The sequence below is a fragment of the Castanea sativa genome, chromosome 1, assembly GCF_040712315.1.
Source record: "Castanea sativa cultivar Marrone di Chiusa Pesio chromosome 1, ASM4071231v1".
Taxonomy (NCBI): Eukaryota; Viridiplantae; Streptophyta; class Magnoliopsida; order Fagales; family Fagaceae; genus Castanea; species Castanea sativa.
Genome location: NC_134013.1, coordinates 38,693,481 through 38,718,086, shown reverse-complemented (window position 1 = coordinate 38,718,086; position 24,606 = coordinate 38,693,481). Strand labels below are relative to the sequence as shown.

Below are 24,606 nucleotides of genomic sequence, written 5' to 3'. Positions count from 1 at the left end.
TCTTTTAGGTCTCTTTGTTTTTGTTTGCAGGTCTGGTTCCAGTTGGAGAGTGCTCGCAACTAACTGGTGACATTTTCGACATCATTAATTCCCAAAACAGTGAAAGACCAATATATTTCTGCCAGATGTTCATATAAGGAACATTTTGTTTTCTTGATAGACTAATTTACATTTTAAGAATTAAGGGTACAGAAAATATACATCCTAGAACGTAGATTTGATTTTAGCAATAGGGCGAAATTATAATGATGATTGATGACAAAAGTAGCTTGAGGATATGCTGAGAGCATAGTAAGACAACAGTTTCGAGTCCCGGAAAAAGTTTTCATACTGGGACATATTCTCGCATTTTGAAATGTCCCTCAAATTTTCATGACAGTTATAAGTGTCTTGAAAATCAATAAACCTGACATCCAAGTATTAGTGGTCCGGGTGTTTTTTCATTGTTCCCCAGGAGACACCTAGTTATTCAAAGCACAAATTGCCAAAACACAAATTAAGTAGTATCGAGTATCGAGAGTATATTTTTGTATACATATATGATGCTCATCTACCATCGATTTCAGCATAATCCCAATATCAATTCATTTTGCTCATTTTACAGACACATTCAGAAATGATGATAAACTCCTAAAAGTACCAATGAGAGACAGACCACAAAAATCCAGAAGGATTACACGAAAAATCTATAATAAAAAAATATATCAAAGTTAATGCAATTCAAACAACCAAACACAAAACAACTGTTTTAGTTCTCACATGGTTATTGTTTGCGACAACAACTTCACTGCCAGTATAAGGCTTTCAAATGAAGAAAAGGGTGCAAACTTGGGACTGAAATCAAAAGGAAAGAAAACAAAAGAAAAGAGACAACAATTGTTTGTACCCCCCAAAAGAAATACTCAAATAATTATAGAAGAGTTTGGCCTACAGGCCCTGATCAACAAGGTAATCTCCCAACCTCTCAACAACCATGTTGCACTGTCCTGGTGCCACAGGTTCTTCATAGATGCCGAAAACTAGAGCTTGACTAGTCTTCTTTATGGTGACACCTCCAGATCCCTGCCAAACCAAATACAGAAGGCCTTTCAGTGACGAATAAGTTCAACGCAGCCCACTCAGGAGGGTTTTCCAAACTTATAATACCTATATATGAAGACTAATCTTAAAAATTAAAAAAGAATAATGAGGCACTAATCCACATATCATTTGCTTCAACAATTTTTTTTTTTTTTTTAAAATCCTCATTTCATATAATCACACATCACCAGCCTTCAAACATTATGTTAGATCCTAGTAACTAGCAATGATTTTAAAAAAATAAAATAAAATGCAAAGGAAATCTACTTGGATTTGCACAATGCATGCCGCCTCAGTGGTCATTTCCTAAACGGGTTTAAGGTCGATCCCCGACACTTATATTCAATGGGGATTGGGGGTGTCAATACTCATACTCTGCAAGGTGTACACTAGAGAGGAACAAAGGAACACTTCTATGATAGATAGAATGTAATGGAAAATAAAATTATTATTATTATTATTATTATTGTTATTATTATTATAATAATAATAATTATCCAACTAGATTTTCATTGGCTTTACTTTATAATAATAGTTTGTTTGAGAGAGTTTATAAGAGAAATAGTAATACTAATGAAAAAAAATTAAATATATAAATTTCGATTATACTAATATATGATATACCCTTTAAGATTTTCCCCTACATTTTTTTTTTTAAAAGTGTTTCAAGGCGTCAGTTCTTAATAATTATTCTTTATTATCAGATCAAAATATCAATCAATTTTTTAGTATAGGCGAGATTAAATCCCAGATCTTTTATACAACTATAACAAATTTTACCAACTAAGTTAACTGAAACTACAATTTTCCTCAACATTTCATATAATGTTCATAATGGCACATTGTATGAAATCGTTCATTGACATGGAATATATACATGTCATGTGTGTGTGATTGAAACAAAAGAAAGAAAGAAAGAGATAATTAGTATGTATGAGGAATGAGGTCGCACCTTCTTGCCACGGATGACAGCTCCGGCCTCACCTTGGATGACCATGTATTTCGTGCCACCAAGATGCAAGCCCGTAGGAGCAAGATGACCTGGCTCCTCAAAATCCTTCATTATATCACTTATCTCCTCTGCCTTAAACTGTATGTATTAATACAGATGAGTTCAAATTAATTAAAACCACCAAAAACTGATCCAATCCGATCCGATGCGATGAGATCCGACTGATGATATACAATACATACCTGAGGAAAGTTAGAGCTCTGCGCCCAGACAGAGCCATCGTGGCCGATGATGGCAGCGGCAGCTAGGTGCTGGCCTTGTCCATCAATGTCACACATCAAGTGCTCATCCACGTATGTCTGCCACGACATTTTTTTTTTCTTCCTTTCTCTTTCTCTGTGGTGGTGGATCTCACTCTTTTCTTTTTTCTTTTTTATTATTATTTTATTTTAGGTTTTCTTTCCTTCTTTCTTGTTGTTTGTGTAGTAGTAGTTTGTTTGAGTCTTTGAGAAGGAAATAAATAATAAATAGTAAAGAGAGAGAGAGAGTCAGAGTGATGTCTACACTCTCCACCGTCCGTTTGTTTGGCAGTCACAGCTAGGCCTCACTCACTCACTCACAAATCACAATGGATGCCATTCATGTCTCTCCCTTTTTTTCGGATTTCCCCAGCCTTTTTTCTATTAACTACATTTTTACGAGGTCACACCTATTTGCCCCCACTCTTTCTTCCTTATTACCATTACTACCCTCCTCTCAATCGTTTTTCTTTTTTTATTTATACTTATATTCTTGGGTAAGAATTTGCTGCATACAATGTTGCAGCACTTACTAGTTACTACATACTGAGTTACGTGTCAAATTATTACTTCCCAACCATGAAGCCTCCATAGCCGAAACCCTTAGCTCTCTTGGTCTCTCGGGTCTCTCTATCCCTCTCTAGATCAAACTTGCTCTCTAACCTTCCTCTTCTCTCAAACCTTCTCTAAACCGAAGCTCCACAGCTCCACCACAAACCTCCATGGCCGAACCCTTAGGAGCTCACACCAACCACCGGTGGTGGTCTTCTCCTCTTTCTCTATTGTTATTTTCAATCTATTTTTCTGTGTATGGTTGAAAGCTCCTTCCTTTCTATATTTGTTTGGTTGGTTATGAGTTTGAGAATTGGGTATTTTGGCTGATGATTTGAAAAATGGAATATTTGAGGGGTTGATTGTTGGTCCATCTATGGATTTTGGGTAGGCCAAAACAAATGGGTTTTGATTTAGGTTTGTTGGCTGTGATTTGTATGTATGTAAATCTAAGCATGTGTTTATAATTATTTAGAGAGAGAGAGAGAGAGAGAGAGGGATTTGTATTTTGATTTGATTGTGGGGTTGGGTATCTGAGAAGGGATGAGAACGAGGGAGGAAGAAGAGAGAGAGAGAGAGAGAGAGAGAGAGAGAGCATGAGAGAAACGTTAACGTTAGAGGTTAGCAAACGTTATCAATAAATTGGTCACTTGACAAGTGTCACTCTAATTGTTTGACACGTTTACCAGTATGCAGCAAAATAGAATTTTATTACATGTATGTGTTTGCGATTTCTATTATTTTATTTTATTTTATTGAAAAGTGCATTATTTCATATGGTCTGTCAATGGGTTCCTGCATAATTTATGGAACTCACAAATATCTTTTTTTACTAAAATTTTCATTAAAAATGAGTTTACTGTACTGAAGGAGAATAAAAATGAACATGACGGATCTACATGGTTGATGTGACGACACAAGGGTGATGGGTTCATATTTGACATAGCCAAGGAGCGCAGATTCACAGTGGATGGACGAATATGATGCAGTAGTCATCCTTCCAGGCTTGGTTCCAAGAAACCTTAAATGGGATTTACGCTATACGATTAGGGCTGATGTGGCTTTGCTTGATCTCCACGAGAACATGTATAAGAGGAATTCTTGCGTCACGCGTTCAACTTGGATCAAAGGGCTTCTATAAGGTCTAGAGGGTATGCGAAAGGAAAAGAGTTCCAATTCTAGAAGGTCTAGAGGGTATGCGAAAGGAAAAGAGTTCCAATTCTAGAAGGAAATGACTTCATGGTCAAGACATGAATGTTAACCCTACACCACTATAAATACTCCAAAGCCCTCAAAAACCAAGGTACGCATTATTGACTCAACTCTGGCACTCTAGGGTTGTGAAAAATTCTAACTTGACATTCGGAATATTTTTGGCCGGCACCACACCGGTGCTCTCTGTTAGGTCTCCTCTTTTCGTTTTGTAGGTATTGTTTCGATTTGAGAGTGCGTGCAGCTTATTGGTGATTTTTCGGCATCATCAGTTGGTGCCGTCTGTGGGAAGAAGCGAGTGATCAACCTTTGCTTTATCCCTGAGACAAAAAGTTGCATGGTACTCACACGATCCATGGCAACAACCAACAATCAGGGTGACGAACTGCATGCCACAGCCTTGGAAAAGCAAGTCCAAACGCTTGCGGCAGCAGTCGAACGCCTAACCAAGGAGAATCATGATTTGGAGGAATAGTTGCGACAGAGGAATGCGCATCTCGGCACACAGGAGGAGGACCAAGAAGAAACAAGCGCTGAGAGAAGAAATCAGGAAGGACTCGAAGGTAGCCACGCTCCGAGCAGATCGGAGAGGCAGGGCACCAACCGACCACCTTTCTCGGACACTCTCCCTCCTCACATAGCCGCTGAGATGCAAATGATGAGGGAACAGATGGATGTGATGATGAATGCCCTCAAGGGTCGAGTATCCAGCGACCTCGATGACTTGATTCAGCAAACCAATTCGCCTTTCACAGAACTTGTTAGTTCATGCCCCCTTCCCCTAAAGTTTTGCATGCCTCAGGTGGAGAGTTATGACTGGTCCAAGGACCCCTTAGATCACCTAGAATCTTTCAAGACCATGATGCACCTTCAAGGTGTGCCAGATGAGATCATGTGCAGGGCCTTCCCCACTACGTTGAAGGGTCCTGCGAGGATATGGTACAGCAGACTGATGCCGAATTCGATCAGTACTTTCAAGGAGTTAGGCGCTCAATTCGTTTCACACTTTATTGGAAGCCACCGATACAAGAAGTCCACAGCCTGTTTGATGAGTATTAAGCAAAGGGAAGACGAGACGCTAAGGTCATACATATCCCGCTTCAACAAAGAGGCTCTCTCGATAGACGAAGCGAACGACAAGATACTGGTAGCAGCTTTCACAAATGGGCTGCGGAAGGGTAAGTTCTTATTTTCCTTATATAAGAATGACCCAAAGACAATGTCAGATATGCTTTACAGGGCAATGAAGTACATGAACGCAGAAGATGCATTACTGGCCCGAGAGGAAAAGCCTAGAAAAAGGGAAAGGCAGGGAGACACATGATCGGATAAGGGACGGAAAATGGCTAGAACTGGAGAGTGATGGGAAGATCGACGACCCAAACCACTCGCAAGAAGATTCACGAACTTCACCCCTCTCACAGCCCCAATCGACCAAGTATTAATGCAGATCAAAGATGAAGGAACCCTGATGTTTCCTGGCAAGCTGAAGGGAGATCCGAACAAGAGGCCAAAGGACAGATACTGCCGTTTTCATGGCGATCATGGCCACAACACGGCGGATTGTTATGACTTAAAACAGTAAATTGAAGCCCTCATTAGGCAAGGAAGGTTGCAGAGGTTTGTAAGGAAGGAAAGAACGGATCAACTCCAGGAACAAAACCCCCGACGGGAAAACGAGCGTCCCAAACCACCTGTAGGGGACATACGGATGATTGTAGGGGGCACTACTTCTACAGGGTCGTCTAAAAAGGCTCGAAAAATGTATTTGCGGATGGTTCAAAGCGTCCAGTTGACGGGTTCCTCACCAAAAACGGCGCGACTTAATAACCCCAACATCGGGTTTTCGGAAGAAGATGCGCGACGCCTTCACCACCCACATGACGACGCGCTTGTCGTCACCATACGGGCAGAGGACTACAACATGCATCGAGTTTTGGTTGATAACGGAAGCTCAGCGGATATCCTCTACTACCTCGCATTCCAGCAAATGGGGATTGGTAGAGAACAATTGATCCCAACAAATGCGCCACTCGTTGGCTTCGAAGGAACAAGGGTCTACCCTTTGGGCATCGTCACGTTGTCTGTGACGGTCGGAGACTACCCCCAGCAAATAACCAAGGATGTGGTTTTTCTTGTGGTCGACTGCTCTTCTGCCTATAGCGTCATCCTCGGACTGCCCATTCTCAATACATGGAAGACTGTAACCTCGACCTACCATTTAATGGTCAAATTCCCTACCGAGTACGGAGTTGGAGAGCTGCGCGGAAATCAGGTGGCCGCACAAGAATGCTACGTTGCCATGATGGAAATGGACGACCACTTGCAAGCAATGAACATCGAGGAACAGCGAACGGTAGCAGAATCGGTGGAAGAGTTAGAAGAGGTACACCTCGATGATTCTTGGCCCGAACGAACCACAAGAATTGACACCTTGGCCAGCCAAACAGTCCGACAAGCGCTTACAGTATTCCTCAAAGAAAACCAATATGTTTTTGCATGGAGTCACGAGGACATGCTAGGGATCGACCCGTCGGTCATGGTCCACAAGTTAAACGTATCACCCTCATTCTCCCCTGTCTGACAAAAGAAGCGAGTATTCGCCCCGGAATGAGATCGAGCCATAGCTGAGGAAGTACAGATGTTACAAGAAGCAGACTTCATATGCGAAGTGTACTACCTGGATTGGTTGGCAAACGTAGTAATGGTCAAGAAGGCCAACGGGAAGTGGAGAATGTGTGTCGACTTCACGGATTTGAATAGGGCTTGCCCTAAGGATAGTTACCCACTTCCGCGTATTAACACCTTGGTAGATTCCACCGCAAGACACGAACTCTTGAGCTTCATGGATGCATTCTTCGGCTACAACCAAATTAAATTGGATGAGGTCGATCAAGAAAAAACCTCGTTCGTAACAAGTCATGGGCTTTTCTGCTACAAAGTAATGCCTTTCGGGCTTAAAAACGCCGGAGCCACGTATCAGAGGCTGATGAACAAGATGTTCACGCACCAAATTGGCAGAAACGTGCAGGTTTACATAGATGATATGTTGGTGAAAAGCATTTGGGAGTCCGATCACATGAGCGACCTCCAGGAGACTTTCAATACTCTACAATCATACAAAATGAAGCTGAATCCGAGCAAGTGCGCGTTCGGGGTAACTGCAGGATAATTCTTGGGATTTATGAGATCCCAGAGGGGCATTAAAGTCAACCCAGAGAAGGTACAGGCGATCATGGAACTATCTCCTCCAAGGACAGTAAAAGAAGTACAAAGTTTGAACGGCAAGATAGCAGCCTTGAACAGATTCGTATCAAAGGCGACGGAAAAATGCCTCCCTTTCTTTTGCACACTAAAAAGGTCATTTGAATGGACAGACGAGTGCCAAAAGGCATTTGAAGATTTAAAGGTGTATCTCTCCGCTCCGCTGTTGCTCAGCCCATCTATGCCGGGCGAAGAATTGTTCCTATACCTTGCTGTCTCCTCAGCAGCGGTCAGTGCAACTCTTACTAAAGAAGAAGAATGGTATAGAGGCCCGTGTATTTTATAAGCCAGGCACTGAGAGGAGCAGAAGAAAGGTACCCTCCGATGGAAAAACTCGCATTCGCACTAGTGACCACAGCTCGGAAACTCAAACCATACTTTCAAGCGCATACCATAAATGTCCTGACAAATAAACCCTTACGAAGAGCAATGAGTAGTCTCAAAGCTGCCGGACGGATGGCGCTATGGGCGATCGAGCTGAGTGAGTTCGATATTCGATACCAACCACGAGCAGCCATGAAAGGACAGCTATTGGCACTTCATCGCTGAATTCACTATCATAAAAGACCAGGGGCAGAGGAGACGCCAATGTGGAGAGTCCATACAGACGGATCTTCCAATAAACATGCTGGAGGTGCTGGAGTTGTACTCCACACCCCAGAGGGAGATAAGATCGAATGCATGATCCGTCTGGACTTCTCTACCACCAACATCGAGGCGGAATACGAGGCCTTGATAGTAGGACTGGACTTTGCAATAGCTACAGGAGCTAAAAGTATGGTCGTATACTCCGATTCTCAAGTTGTGACCAGCCAGGTTAACGGGAGCTATGAGTGCAAGAATGAAAGGATGAAAAGGTATCTTGAGGAAGTGAAGGGTCGAACGAATAACCTCCAAATCAAGATGGCTCAAATCCCAAGGGAGGAGAACCAAGATGCCGACCGACTCGCAAAAGCAGCTTCAGCCAAACCTATGATCATCCCCAACCAGGTATTATCCTTCGTCCAACTCTCATCATTATTAGATGACACTAGCATGCAGGAGGTAAGCAATGATCGTTGTTGGACGGCTCCAATAACGGCATATCTCAAGGATGGCAAGCTGCCAGACAACAAAGAGGATGCAAGGAAGTTGAAGGTTAAAGCTGCCCGATTCGTTTTGATTAAAGACGTCCTATACAAAAGAAGATTCTCCCGACCATACCTAAGATGCCTCGGCCACGAAGAAGCGGACTACATGATGAGGGAGGTCCATGAAGGAGTTTGCGGAAACCATTCTGGATCAAGGTCTTTGGTACACAAGCTACTCCATGCAGGATACTACTGGCCAACAATGCAGAAGGATGCCCACACATACGTCAGAGCTTGCGACAAGTGCCAACGATTTGACAATTTCATAAGGCAACCAACGGAAGAACTTACCCCTATGACGGCCCCATGGCCATTTGCACAATGGGGGTTAGACATCATGGGTCCGTTCCCAACAGCTGTGAGGCAGCTGAAGTTCTTAGTGGTTAGCATTGACTACTTCACCAAATGGGTAGAAGCAGAGGCTCTAGCCACTATCACGGAGAAGAATATCCGTAGTTTTGTATGGAGAAGTATTATTTGCAGATATGGAATTCTAAGGGTGCTGGTTTTGGACAACGGAAAACAATTCGACAACGACACATTCAGAGACTTTTGTTCCCAGCTTGGGATCAAGAATCACTACTCGTCACCCGCCCACCCGCAGGCCAATGGACAAGTTGAAGTCACAAACCGGTCCTTGCTTAAGATTATCAAGACTCGGCTCGAGGGGGCAAAGGGCATATGGCCGGACGAATTACCAAGTGTTTTATGGGCGTACAGGACAACGGCGAGAACACCGACAGGAGAAACGCCGTTTCGATTGGCGTATGGTAGTGAGGCCGTCATACCGGCAGAAGTAGGTCTAACAAGCTACCGGGTCGAGAACTACGATAAAAGCAAAAATGACGAACATATGCGTTTACAACTCGACCTTGTGGACGAAGTCAGGGCCGCAGTAGAGCAGAGACTAGTGCGATACCAGGATCTAATGGCAAAGCATTACAACTCCAAGGTCAGGCACAGGGACATCCAGGTGGGAGATCTGGTCTTAAGAAAAGTACTCGGCGCTACAAAATATGCCTCTCAAGGGAAGCTAGGACCTAACTGGGAAGGACCATACAAGATCATTTCATGGCATAGGAATGGAACGTACTACTTAGAGACACTAGACGGAAAAAAGCTGAGTCATCCATAGAATACGGAGCACCTGAAGAAGTACTACCAGTAGACGAAGGACAAAAACGACAACAACATTTACCTCCTCATTCCAGTTTATTTTTAGATAGTTATAGTTTTTATTTCCTACAAGTACTTTTAGAGCCAAAAGGCGTTTTTCTTATTTTCTATAAACAATAATAGTCTACCAATCCATTATAATAAGAGGAGTTTATTCAAAGTATATGGAATATATTTTGCTTAAAATTTACCAAGTCCACACAGTGGACGGATCATCCAACAAGGATGAAAATTTACCAAGTCTACACAGTGGACGGATCATCCAACAAGGATGAAAACTTATCAAGTCCTCCTAGTGGATAGATCATCCAAGAAGGATGAAAATTTACCAAGTCCACACAGTGGACGGATCATCCAAAAAGGATGAAAACTTATCAAGTCCACACAGTGGACGGATCATCCAACAAGGATGAAAATTTACTAAGTCCACACAGTGGACGGATAATCTAACAGAAGGACCGTCTCAGGACCACGTTCATTAAAATGATATAGTAAACGAGTCACTAGAAACAAGATAAAAATTTATGGTTGAAGTATAAGAATCAACAAGGACGGCCAAAAGAAGACGGGTTCATTGAAAATTAGTCAAAGCACTAACGAAATATAACAAGCAAATGACAACGGTTGAAATTAGCTGTTCTCCCATACATTTTTGATATTTAAGATAAAAAATAAATACATGTTACTCCCGAACCACAACGATGTCCTCGTTAGCATCAGAACCTTTAGGTAAAGGTTGACGGGCGTCATCCTCGATGGGTCCTTTTTCACCAACATTTGGGGCCTTGTCATCACCAGGACCTTTGCCAAAGAGCTCTTCCGTCCCTTCAGAGTCGATAGGGGTGGGCAGGAGTCTGACCCTCATTTTCTATATTGATATGAGCGAGGTTCAAATCAGGAAACGAGGCCTTCACCTGACGAAGACAATTGTCGAATCCATCACCAAAGGAGGAACCCAGTTCGGCCAAGAGGGCGTCGAAATCTCTGTATTCCTTTACAGCATCAATCTTGGCTTGACGGATGTTTTCTTCATTAGCTTTCACTGTCTCCCTTAGTAACTCCACCTCTTTTTCTAAATTTTCACAAGCTTGCTCGGACAACTTTAGTTTCTGTTCATGACGAAGCTTCCAAAACTTCAACTCGTCAAGCTCCTCCGCCATCACCTTAGACTTTGCGCGGACATGCTCCAACGTCTTCTCATGAGCGAGGCACCGGTCCATTAATCCCTTAGCCGTCACGACCGTCTGTACCAACAATATATAAGCGAAAGAGTAAAAACATGACGAAACAAGTAAGTGACGAGTACTGACCTGAGTAAGACTAAATAAACAGGTCTCTCCCATTGCCTCCTTCGCATGGTTACCTAGGTCTTCGTAATCCTCGTCTTTGATGATGGAAGTTAACTGACCGAGAGCGTACTGCGAATCCTCGCGAAGCAAGACAGGGGGTTTCTCTTTGACGGGGTCAGGATTCACCATCAGACCCTTGCCCTTACCTATCCCTAGCTTAGGGGGCAACTTCGCCGCACCGGACCCTTGACCAGCAGGCAATCTCGTCACCAGCTTTTGTTTCTTACTATGACGGTCAACCTTTTAAGTTGGTAACCTTTTCGCAGACGGATGAGAAGAACTCGTCTTGGTAGGGAGGTCAACATCTTGTTTTCTCTTGAGAGCTTGTTTTTTGATAAGAGCTCTTCTCCTGGCATCATCCATTTCTGCAAAAAGTAGACGGGTGAAAATAATGTTGGACGACAAAGCACAGGTTGAGGGTCAAAAGACTTACGGTTGTGTATTCCTAAGTCGTATCAACGGGTAGCAGCTGTAGGTTCTGGACCGTCACAGTACTAATGAAAGGTGTCCAAGGTGACGAGCTTTATCCAAGTCCTCTCTGACAGCCTGGTGGTCTAGAAGATTTTTTCTAAAAAGCCAAATTGTTCTGTGGTAATAGGTGGACGGTCCCTAGCTGCAAAATTGAATGGTTAGAATAACTTCAATACCTCATAAAAGCTTGTAAAGTAAGACGGGCTCATACCGGACGGAGGCATTATCCCCCAAGTCTTATCCACCGGCATGTATTCGTAATGGTCAGGACAACACATCCAACCATCTCCCTGAAGGAAGAAGTATCGACCCTTCTAGTTACAATTGGAGTCGGGGGTCTCGGACACTAACTTAAGCACCGGACTCCTCGGCACGAAGCTATACATGCCCTTCGACTTGGTAATCTCAGACGGACGATAACAATGAAAGAACTCTTCCACTATCAACCGTCTTGCCCCGTCGGACATCACACCATACAAGACCTCAACGCTTAGGAAAACTCTCCAGGCATTTGGCGAAATTTAACTGACGGCCAAACCTAAGTACTGAAGGAGACGACGGTGCAAGCCACTTAATGGGAATCGAAGGCCCGCTTTGAGCATCTGCTCATACACACCAACGTCTTCAAGACCCTTGTAATAGCACTTCTCGGACTTAAAAGGAAGACGGATGGGAATGCTATTAAGTATCTGATATTTCTGCCTAAGCGTATTGAAGTGTGGCTGCTTGATGCCGGAGATGAAATCATTCACCGTCCACAAAGGAAGCATGACAAATCCCCTGAAACCGTCAGGGCCTATGACAGATTGGATCGGTGGATCTATACCGTCTAAGTCATCGTTCGAGTCATACTCTGATCCGTCCTCATCCTGCCCTTCATCTTCCACATTGAAAGGAGAGCTGGCTGACGATTCCCTCTCCTCGCTAGAGGTGTCTTGGTCTGCTTGACCTGACGGGAATACCTCTTTGTAGCCCGCTCCCTCACGGACATAAGACTGACCACTTGACGCTTCACTAGACATCTGACACCTACATATGACGGGTAAAGGAAACCTAAGACTCTAGATCTATGCTGACGACGGACCAACATGCGAAATAAAGAACATAAATTAATAAGCGAAGAAGGCACTCACAGGTGGACGATACGAAAAGGCGACGGACGAGCTAAAAAGACGACAAATCTCAACTTCTTGAGGCGACGGATCACACAAAGTGGACGGTTGCGCTCTAATCAGCAGAAAATTTTTCAAAGTGTAAAAATGAAAGGAATGGGTAGTATATATAGAAGGAATGGCGCGGTAAACGAAGGAGCGCATCGATTCCAACAAACTACCAGTGGAGTACCACCACGTGACCCTAGTACATTTATGACTGTTCCAACGTGTCCCTCAAAACAATCCTATCAAGGATCAAAACTAACCGTCATTCCATCAGACCGCAGAAGAAAGTTGACGGCCTCATGGAATGAGGGGGCAACTGAAGGGGAATAAAAATGAACATGACAGATCTACATGGTTGATGTGATGATACAAGGGTGACGGGTTCATATTTGACATAGCCAAGGAGCGCAGATCCACAGTGGACGGACGAATATGATGCAGTAGTCATCCTTCCAGGCTTGGTTCCAAGAAACCTTAAATGGGATTTACGCTATACGATTATGGCTGATGTGGCTTTGCTTGATCTCCACGAGAACGTGTATAAGAGGAATTCTTGTGTCACACGTTTAGCCTGGATCAAAGGGCTTCTATAAGGAAAAGAACTCTAGAGGGTATGCGAAAGGAAAAGAGTTCCAATTCTAGAAAGGAAAAGAGTTCCAATTCTAGAAGGAAAGGACTTCATGGTCAAGGCATGAATGTTAACCCTAAACCACTATAAATACTCCAAAACCTTCAAAAACCAAGGTACGCATTATTGACTCAACTCTGGCACTCTAAGGTTGTGAAAAATTCTAACTTGACCTTCGGAGGGCTTTTGGCCGACACCACACCGGTGCTCTCTGTTAGGTCTCCTCTTTTCGTTTTGTAGGTATTGTTTCGATTTGAGAGTGCGTGAAGCTTATTGGTGATTTTTCGACATCATCATGTACTATTCACATATTTAAAAATTATTTTTCTTTAGTATTTTCAGTTTTCAGCAAAATAAGCGGAATTCAAACGCACTCTTAATTTAATCTAAGTATATATGTGTGTAAAGCTCTCTATTGGGAGAAATTATAAGGTCCTCATGGTGGACAAGTGATGTGGTCCACCATTCCAGTAAAAGACTCCCACTTGTTTAAAATTGTAGAGTTTTAAATAAAAACTAAATACTGACTCAGCAATTTTAAATAGGTGGGAGTCTTTTACTAGAATGGTGGATAAATGACGTGGTCTACCATGAGGACTGTATAATTTCTCTTCTATTGGAGACTTGAACCTTGACCTTTGCCTTCACATCCCACAAGTATTTATACTTGTAGAGTGATCACTGCATAGGGTGTACGGTAGTAGCCATATACTAATAGTTACAAACTTTTACAACAATAAAGGATAAGATGGTTCTATTGAAACGCTCAAAAAGTCTCAATTAGAGTTATCTATTATTAAGTAAGAGTATTTATTATTAGTTTACTAGCGTATAACCTGTGCATATGCACAATGCAATTAAAAAAATTACAATTACACACCTATAAGGATTCAAATTATTCTCTCTTTTATTTTTTATTTTATTTTTTTGGGATATACACATGAATTTACTCTTCTTCTTCTTTTTTGCTTATTGGGTTTTTGATGATTTATTTATATTAGACCATTCATCTTTTGCCCCTCATTAACTCACTTAGAATAAAAATTTTAAAAACTTAAATAGAACATGTGGCGCAAAATTAGACAACAATTAAAATCCAATTTAAAACCTAATTAAATTTTCTCTCAGATATATATATATATATATATGAGATGGGTTCAAGTTACACCCGGTGTAATTTTGTTAAAGTTGCACATTTTTTAGACATTAAATTTATGAGTGATCTAATGGCTAAAATAATATCATTAAATCCGAGTTCAAATTTTCTGTCCCACTTTTCCTGCTCCACTCTATACTCCACCAATAAAAACTTGCCACGTGTTCATCTAATTAATTAAATACTATCATTATTGACTTATTAATGCTACGGTTATTAATTAATAGTAGTATTTAATTAATTAGGGGAACACGTGACAAGTTTTTATTGGTGGAGTATAGAGTGGAGCTAGAAAAGTGGGACAGAAGATTTGGACTCATTAAATCCTATTACTTTCCATCTCATTTATGATTAATACTAGCATTTTTTTCTCTCCTTATTTATTGTTTTTCACTTAATTAAAGGGCATGCTGCCATTTTTAACAACTTGCATTTCTATTCTTGAAAAAAAAAACTACACAAGAAAAATATTTGAGGTAGATAATAGGTGAAAAATAGAATGTTCAAGTAACTTCAGCTTAAATGCTTGGAAATAGTAATTCATGTTGGTTTTTTATTTGATAAAGAAGAACAAGTTCATTTTCAATTAGTACTTTTATGATCCAAAACAGTTGCAACTTTGTAAGAAGTATGAGCTTACTCTCCATTATAGTTGCTTCCTTATGAAGATCCATATAAGACTTGCGAGGCTGTGCTTTAACACAATATATTATTATTTTCCTATGGACATCTATTAATATCTATTACCCTTTTACTATAAATTTATTAACCCACTTCTATTCTTTTGGATTTGGTGGCCAAAGCATGGACGAGACTCCTCTTTTTCTTCAGTGAATGGAGATCAATTTTACATTCCGATTTGTTCATGGCAGGTCACAAAATTAAACTACCAATAATAAGAAAATGTTGCTGATGGATTGAAAGGATTCTTCGTTAGTATAGTCATTTTGACAAAAGCTCAAATGTCAAAGATGACCAGAATTGATTGGCTTAAAAATTGATTAGTATTTAAAATCTAATACCGGTCAAGGATGCCCTCTCATCCAGTTATAGGTTTTGCAGGATTCTGCTTCTATACCTTTCAAAAGAAAAGAAAAGATTAAAAAAAAAAAATTGATTATCGATGGCACAATGAAATGTTAAATAGTTTGTGTTGCACTAAATTTTAGCAATTCTCTTGCGCTAAGACCATACCAGTTAACATGTCCCATACAGTAGTAAAAAAATTGAATTGAAAAATTGCAAGCTTCCAAAAGGATCCACCAACTACTCTATAACATATTTCCTTTCAGTTCTACCCAAAAAGAGAGAGAATTCTACTTGAAAAGACATTTGAGTAATGAGAAATAGAAAAATGGTGAAGGAGAACATTTGCTTAAAATGCAATTGTCAGGATCATTTTGCTGAAACATTTTCCAAGCACAATCATCAAATACTTAACTTCCCCAGTTAGTGGTGTCATCTAGAAAACGGTGAAGATGTTGGAAATCATAGGAAATCTTCTGATCCTATGGTAAAAAGTAGCAGAGTTAATCACTAAGTCGATAAGACCTTCCCCTGAAAGCCGTACCAGTTGTCGTTTCAGGTTGGGCACGACCTGAAGGCTGGGCATGACTGATTGGCTGAGCTCCTATCTGCCACCTTGCGACTATTTTATGTCTGTACGGGTACAGTTAAGGAAACTTGCAGAAATATTAAAAATGAGTGAGTGAGCAAGCAAGCAATAACAGATGAACTGGAGCACTGAAGAACATTTAATCAATCACTAGCTCAACTAATTTTAGGGGGTCTTGCAAAGGCCTCAGTTCTCAATTCCAACATGCACTAGGTCACCAACAGCAAAAGCAGTTACCCTTTATGAAACGATCTTGGACAAACTAATCAAATCTGTTGGTGTCCTAAAAATAAAAGTCAATTATTGCTATCAAACTGTGAGGATTTATCATCTTGTATAACAGTGGCATACAATGCCCCTCTCATATAGGTGTGGGACCCATCCCTATGGCAGAGGGATCATGTATGCAATTGTTACACAAGATACAAATCGTGTGTGTGTGTGTGTGTGAGAGAGAGAGAGAGAGAGATGATAATGGCTTCACAAGGAGCAATTGGGTTAAACATATTCAAAATTGCAAATTTTAACCTTAAACAACCCAAACTTTGAAGGATACACCCACATTGGAGTCTTCAGTATGTTTTTGCCACCAGCAAGTGGATGCAACACTGTCAAGAAGTAATACAGATGCCCTGCAATGATTCCTAGCAAATCTGGCATAAGTGGTGAACCGAAAATAACATCCATAGCAAGCATGGTCCATGGTAGATAAAATGCCTGCAATAAACAAATATTGATGTCAATTTCATATTTATCAAACATTTAGAGACTTAGCCCAAACAGAAAGCTTAGAGGTCATGGGCCTTAGGGTCACCCAATCAAACATTTCTGAATGAACACAAGTTAGCCATACCTTAAGAGTCACAAGGCCATATATGTTGATTTGGGCATTTGGAAACTCTCTACTCCAGACATAGAGAAGCATGAACACAAGTGATATTCCTAAGAAGGGGGACCAAAATATAGGGATTGCTGATAATATCTAAAACACAGGAGAGGAAATGTAGGAAAAAAAAAAAACACTAATGTTAGCATATGCATTTAATAATAATAAGGAAAGATGTCTACAAAAGCATAATACCATACACTCAAACACAGATTGGCACCAGAAGGGAAAGGGGGAAGCAATGTGCAATTGACTCCCCCCTCCCCTTTTTCTCCTTTTTCTCTTATTTTTTCATTCTTTTATTTTTTTTCCCCATTTCCCTTCTAAAACTTTTTTTTTTTTCTTTTTTGATGACATAGGAGAACTTCACTCAAATTAGTTGCACGTAGCGGAGCATACTGAATTTCCCTTCTAAAACTCTTTCATCTCTCATGATTTTGAGCAAGGCAGCAAGCCCAATCACAACTCCACTACATGATGAATCTCCCCTTAATTTAAATGACAGATTACTATTGGTTACCAGATCACAAAGCTGAACAATAATGGAAATAATCTCACATACCAACAATGAAAAGGATCCAAATATCATCATCCACAAAAAGTCTGCTGTCCGCCTATGAAATGGTCCCTTCTCAAGCTGAACTCCATATCTAGCTCTATATAATCATTCATAAGAAACTGTGAGTGCATGAAAAGAACAATTCCCCATTGCAGATCTCAACTGATCACTTATTCCTCACACTAGCAGTAATGGAGAGTTGCATGAAGATAGATCATATTGATGCACCTCATTAAAATTGCCAAGTAACCAATACTTACATCATTAATAGGCGGATTCCAAAATTGATAGAGAAATTGCCAAGGAAAAAGAAATTTGTAATAAGCCTCCACACCTACAAATGGATGTGAAATTACCAAAGAGTTCTACATAATGATTGCAGAGAATAATTCATATAATAAAGATATAAATAAGAAAAAAAATAAAAAAAAAATAAAAAGAGAAGAAAATGATCCCATATGAATGGCACACTATGTCTGTGTGTGCCTGTGAATAAGCGCACGATCGGATTTCTGGAACTCTTTGAAGTTCATACATACGGCAACTCTTAGAAAGTATTAAAGTTATTTTAGAATGAATTGACACAAGGATCACCCAACTAGCCCCTTATTATGTACATATTGATGCCTTCAACTTTATAATTTAAAATTTTATGTAGCCACAACATACAGCCTCTACACCAGAAGGGGAAAAGGGAAGGGGGAGGGGGGACAAGTATTTTACTGTTTCTATTGCAGAACAGACATAATCTATATATTTTCAAACTGGGGCAAAAATGGCCAAATAGCACTATTTGGCAAAATTTGCAGCAGTTTACCATTGTTTGTGAAATAATTTGGAGAATACCACCCTTTTACGACTCTAGTTTATGAAACTCGAGTTCTACATGTATAACTCAAGTTCACAGAAATCAAGTTCTATTAATAAAAGTGTCCTGGTGGCACCCAGTGATGTGGATTCTACAAGTAAAAAATGCCACGTAGAACTTGAGTTTTATAATCTCGAATTATGTGTAAGGGGAACTCAATTTTAATGAAATTGAGTTCTGTGTAAATATTTAAAATGAACATTATTTAACTCGAGTTTCTGTGAATCGAGTTATATGTAAATTATTTAGAAAGAACATTATGGAACTCAATTTACTGAAAATCGAGCTCTGTGTAATTTTTATAAAAAGAACATGCTGGATCTAGTCATCTCCCTTTCAGTCACTCTCCCCTCTCTATAACTCAGTCCAGGTCTCTAAGCAACATTTTTGCCCGGTCACCATTGAAATCAAATCCATCTCTCTCTACTCTCACCTCACCGGAAACCCAAATCCCACTATGGTAACTCGGTCCATCTCCTCCCAGCAGATCTGATCCATCTCCTGGAGATCCACTCAGACTAAAACAAGAAAATCAATATTGTTTACTTAGCTGAGACTGGTGCAAGAACATACTTAATACAGACCAAAGCAAAAATTCAATTCAAATTAGCAATTGTATTTAACTACAATTGTATTGAAAACTGTTTTATCAATTTGTCCACGATCAATGAAATTCAACATCTGTTTCATCAATCAATACAATCGCATGGCTAAATTTAATTAAAATAACCAAGACACCTAAATAATTGCACATAAATTTTTTTTTCAACATCGTGGACCTTCTGGTGCTTTTCCATCAAATCCCCAATTTTTCCCACCATCCAAACACAGTCAAATGCCCAAAATTCAAAAACCCTACCTCATTTTATTTCCTTTCTCACACTCTTAAAACCAAACAAATATTATCCAAAACAAAAGAGAGGGGTTTTGTACCTTTTGATTTAAATTCAACAAGGAATCTGATGATTCAGATTGCCGAGTTCTTACTCAATATCGTCAACGTCAAGATCGGCCTTGTATTAATACAGATTAATCGGTTTTGATTTTGGTTCTTAATGGGTGATTTGGTTTGGTATGGGTTTCAGGTGACCGACACGTCTGCGATGGTGGGTTGATTCAAACTGAGCATTGGTTTCAGATGAGAGACAGAAGAGTTTGTGAAGGAGAGGGAGAGGGAGAGGGAGAGTGAAAGTGTGTGGCAAAGGCGTTTGGGTTTTGTTGCAGTAGAACTCGAGTTATAAAAATCAAGTTCTGTTTACACATAACTCAAGTTTTATACACTTGAGTTCCATGTGGCATTCTATATTCCCAAAATCCACGTCACCGGGTGCCACCGTGGAAATTCATTAATAGAACTTGATGCCCATGAACTCGAGTTTTATGTAGAACGAGTTTCATGAACTCGAGTTTTAAAATAGTGGTATTCACCAAAACATTTCACGAACAGTGGTATATTGCTGCATATTTTGGCAAATAGACCTACTTGCCCATTTTTGCCTTCAAACAGGTCTGTTATGGGGACAAAAAACTTTTTCACATTTTATAAACCTTAAACCTTAAAACATCAATACTAGTACATGACTGAGATTCTCTTATGGCCTGTTTGGAAGTTTAGAGAGGGAGGAGAGTAGAGGGGAGGAGAGTAGTGGAGAGAAGAGTAGAGGAGAATAGTTATCCTCCATATTGTTTGCATATTTTTAAAATTAGTAAGGGGGAAGGGAGTAATTAGCCCTTCTTCTTATTTGAATGTTTTAAAAATTAGGAGGGAGAGGAGAGGAAATGATTTAAATAGACAAATTTACCCCTATTTGAAAATGAACTTGCAACATTAGTTTATGATTAATTTGTTAGATTAAATAATTATTTAATCAACATTTTCATTCCATCAAATACCACTAAAAAAAAGTATAAAACTACCATTAACTATTATAAAATAATTTTTATTACCTCAAAAAAAATTATAATAAAAAATCAAAAACCTCCTCCAATTTCCTCAACTTTCCCGAGAAACAAACAATTCCCACAGTTTCTCACTCCCCAAACAACTCGGAGCTCCGATCCTTACTGGAATACTGGAATTCAAGAAAGGGATCCAGCTTGACCCCAACGGTGCTGTTTCGTCTTGGGACTCGGCTACCGTTGCATCGTTGGACACCAATGACTGTCCCTCAACCTAGCACGGCGTCTCCTGTGAAAGTGGCGACGGCGCAGACTCCGGCAATGTCACCGCTATCGTCCTCGAAGGTCTCACACTCGCCGACGAGTTGAAGTTTCACGCCCTCATTGAACTCAAAGCGCTCAGAAACCTCAGCCTTGCCGGAAACAACTTCACTGGCTGGGTCAAGCCGGTTCTCGGCACCATCACTACTTTGCAGTATTTGGATCTATCCAGTAACAACTTCTATGGCCCGATCCCAGCCTGAATTAACGATCTCCGGGGATTGAATTACCTGAATTTCTCTCAAAACAACTTCGCCAATGGGTTTCCGAGCGGAATTCAGAACTTACAGCAATTGAAAGCGTTGGATATTGTTTGTGATCGTTGCTCTGTTAATTTATGGATTTGGGTATTGGATCTTTGGATCTATGCAATTAGCGACTTGGTGTAGTATTCTGTTTTGGGTTTCTCTTTTTTGTTTGGTTGCTGAGAAAATATTGGATAGAAATACTAAATTTAGTAGAAATTGTGTTTGGCTTATAAGAAAGCACTGGGAAGATTTGTCATTTGTAGTGTTAAATTTTCTCAAGAAACAAACAAAGATTATTTATATAATCGGTTTGTAATTTTGTTAATTTAGAAATGGTAAATTGGAGAATTCATTTGGTCAATAATCTATCTACTATATTCTCCCTCCAAATCTCTCCAATTTGGGGGAATTAAAAATGAGGGGTTAGAGGTAGTTGAAACCCTTCGAAATCCCTCCCCCTCCATCCTTAAACTTCCAAACAAGATAATTGAATTACTCTCCCTGCCTCTACTCTACTCCTCCTCTTTTTTTAAACATCCAAACAGGCCATTAATGAGTGGCTAGAAGCCTAGTGTTGGTTATACAGATTCCAAATTATATATTTCAAGGTGCTACATATCTGCAAGATAGGTTTGATTAGCAATTAACATACATAGATACAGGTCAATAAAAATTTGATTTCCATCTAAGGTCATCAAAGCCCCTTTCCAAATACATGGAATCAACAGACTGGTGGATTAAGCAACGACAATTTTGTTGTGGCTAGCTTCAAATATGAAATATATAAAATTAAAATACATTAAATTAAAATATTATAAACAAAATAAAGAGTTTAAGAATGAATATTAAATTGTACCAATAGAGCATGTAATCCAAGATCCACAAAGATCAAAGATGTACCTGAAAATGTGTGAACACGGGTTTATATATTAACGCAATATATATTGGATCATACAGCTTAAACTGACAGGCTGTGGTCATCAGAAGGCACAGGGTCCCAAAAGCCTTGCTTATGGGTGGAAGAGACTTATAATATCTGAAACGAAAGTGAACAATAAAGTGGACATCGAATAAAAGAATCAACTGAAAGTTAAAAACATTTGTTAGATCTTCAAATAAAAATGATAAAATACAATTTTTAAAATAAAAATAAAAAAAACTATTTCTGGACAATCATATTCAAGCAAGGTGGATAACTAATGCAATAACAACCAAGCCCTAGTACCTAATATCAGGGATAATATGTCTAAAGTACAGGTACTAGCACTGCCACTATAACAAGTACTTTGCTGCTATCAAGCACCAAGCATAAAGAATAAGGCATATAAAGCAAAAGAACATCATTTTTTGCTATATATATATATATATATATATATATATAGAGAGAGAGAGAGAGAGAGAGAGAGAGAGAGAGAGAGAGAGAGGCACTGTGATAAGTGAATATATCACCACATTAATGTGTCCCTATATTGAGGTCCCATTGCTACATGTATCAGTTCACCATGACATTTCCACATTTTGAATGTCCTAAACCACAAATAAAGAACCTTTTGAATAAATATAATCTCTGTGTTGAAAACAATTCAATGCCAAGCCTTACTGGCAACGACCACAGTCATTGACCAACTTAGGGGAAAAAGATTTACGATATAAATTCTGCTGAGAGTTATGAAGTGTAATAATTTTGCAGGCAACAGATAAACCCAAGAGAATTTTATTTATTGGTAAGTTACACACACATCTAGCAATCATGGATTTGCATCTTCATCCTGCATCCCATTATTATTGGAGGAGGAAGTGCCAATTGAGTTATAGTTAACTGGCAAAAAAACCTGAGATACTGAAGTGTGTACATTCAAAAAACTCAGATTGTGCAATGGTTTACCTCACTTTCCCCCTTATCATACCTTTCCTAGCAACTTTCTGCCAATATTTTTGATAACATGGGTGCCACTAATTCAATAGGTGAGTGTAGTCCCCCCGGCTCACACACACTAGGTAACCTAGGGAGTGACCCCAAAGTGTTAAACTCTGCCAACATTTCTGCGAAAATAGATGTCCAGGGCTTTATAGGTGAGTGTCGTCTCATACAACGGGTTAATTACTGGGGCAACCCCTTGGAAGTGGCCCCAATGTGTCGATTTCTGGCAATATTGAAGACATAGATATACAAATGACCTCTCAAAATCGCCTATTCATGACCCTGATTTTGCTCCCATCCATAATTTAGCAAAGGCAATATCTTCCAGTAGAAAACTCAGAATTTTCTAAGTAATTATTAACCACATGCGGTAATGGTTTCAGCAGTATAAAGCAAATATACGTAAGATTTATAGCTTATGCTTATACTTATATGAGAAAATTGTTCCACAACAAGTTCTCAAAATGTTTGGAATAGCTCTACTCCATTGCTAGCTAAAAAAGCAGACCATTAACACAAATCCCAAAAGTCAAACATTGTTTCCACACACACAAACCATAAAGAAATTCAAATTGAAGTCACAACCATGCCCAAAACAGTTTACAGACACAACAACAGCCGAAGAAACAAAGCTCTCATAATCAAAGAAAGCTATATGAGATTCATTACATCGATATTATACGAACAAATACCCAATTGAGGAATCAATAAATTTCAGTGCGATACAAAGAAGCAATAAACAGAAAAACAAAAATCTATGAATTCGGAAAGAAGAAAAGGGTATTACTCAGCAGGAGAAGACATTGCAATTGCAACAGAGCAGACCCAGCTTCTTTTCTTTTGGTGGGTTCACGCAGCCAGCCAATTCAAAATTTTGAGATCTCAGCCCTGTTTGTAGAGGGAAACTTTCTTCCAGAATAATAAGAACAGATTTAGAGAGAAAGAAAACACGACACGAATGTTTTACGAGTAGGACCCAGAAGCTTCGTAGACTAAATACTAACGATACGTTTGGTAGATTCTAATTTTTTTTTTTTTTTTTTTATGGGAAATACTTAAACTTTATTGAAAAGAAGAAAATTTGCTAGGTGTACTTTAAATCTAAAAATATATGTAGAAATATGTGTAAATGAAAAATTATATAAAAATATGTATAATATTGTTTAAAAACTGAAAATATGTGATGGAGTCAGTTTACCAAATAAGGTCATAGCTTCCCGAAACACAAGGGAATCAAAAAAGGGTGGGCTTTCCTCTATCCACGTTACAAATTCACTAATTCTAATAATTATTTCAATAGTTTAATTGTTCAATAGTTTAGTTATGTTTTTATTCCATGAAATAGTTATTCTTTATGAATAGTTATTCTTTAAAGTAAGGAATAATTACTCATTTCTATAAAGGTTATAATAGTTATTCTTTAGTAGGTGTATTAATTTCTAAAATTAATATATATAAACTTATTTTTCATATGTACGTAACAATTATGAAAATAAAAAATCATAAAAAAAATACTAATCTCTCATTCAAATTTAAAAAATATTATTTTTTAGGAAATATAATTATATGAGTAAATATTTCCTAAAATATATCTTAATTTTGAAAAAAAAAAAAGGGTAAACTACATATTTAGTCCCTAGCCTTTACACCATATTTCAATTTGGTCCTTAACCTTTCAATTGTGTCAATTTGGTCCTTAACCTTTTAATGTCGTGTCAATTTAGTCATTGCCATTATATATTAGATGAAAATTGTTTACATAGCAAATAGCCAAAATAAAATTTTAGTTTATTATCACATCAATAGAAGCTAATTTTTTATTTTGGCCATTAGACATGTCATTAATTTTCATCCAAAAGA

The 24,606-nt window shown here is 39.2% G+C and overlaps 2 protein-coding genes across 2 annotated transcripts; both read right to left on the bottom strand.

Moving 5' to 3' along the window:
• Positions 1 to 671: 671 nt before the first annotated feature.
• Positions 672 to 2,688, bottom strand: LOC142605382 (profilin-2). The gene is made up of 3 exons (XM_075776872.1): positions 2,275 to 2,688; positions 2,033 to 2,170; positions 672 to 1,062 (listed from the first exon to the last, which is right to left on the bottom strand). The coding sequence occupies exons 1-3, from the start codon at positions 2,401 to 2,403 to the stop codon at positions 928 to 930; spliced, it is 402 nt and encodes a 133-aa protein (XP_075632987.1). The 5' UTR covers positions 2,404 to 2,688; the 3' UTR covers positions 672 to 927.
• A 12,878-nt stretch (positions 2,689 to 15,566) lies between these two features.
• On the bottom strand, positions 15,567 to 23,713 carry LOC142621642 (derlin-1). The gene is made up of 7 exons (XM_075794954.1): positions 23,534 to 23,713; positions 21,726 to 21,861; positions 17,750 to 17,823; positions 17,493 to 17,586; positions 16,898 to 17,026; positions 16,601 to 16,761; positions 15,567 to 16,088 (listed from the first exon to the last, which is right to left on the bottom strand). Exons 1-7 carry the CDS (start codon positions 23,548 to 23,550, stop codon positions 15,959 to 15,961), a joined length of 741 nt encoding a protein of 246 aa, XP_075651069.1. The 5' UTR covers positions 23,551 to 23,713; the 3' UTR covers positions 15,567 to 15,958.
• Positions 23,714 to 24,606: the final 893 nt, after the last annotated feature.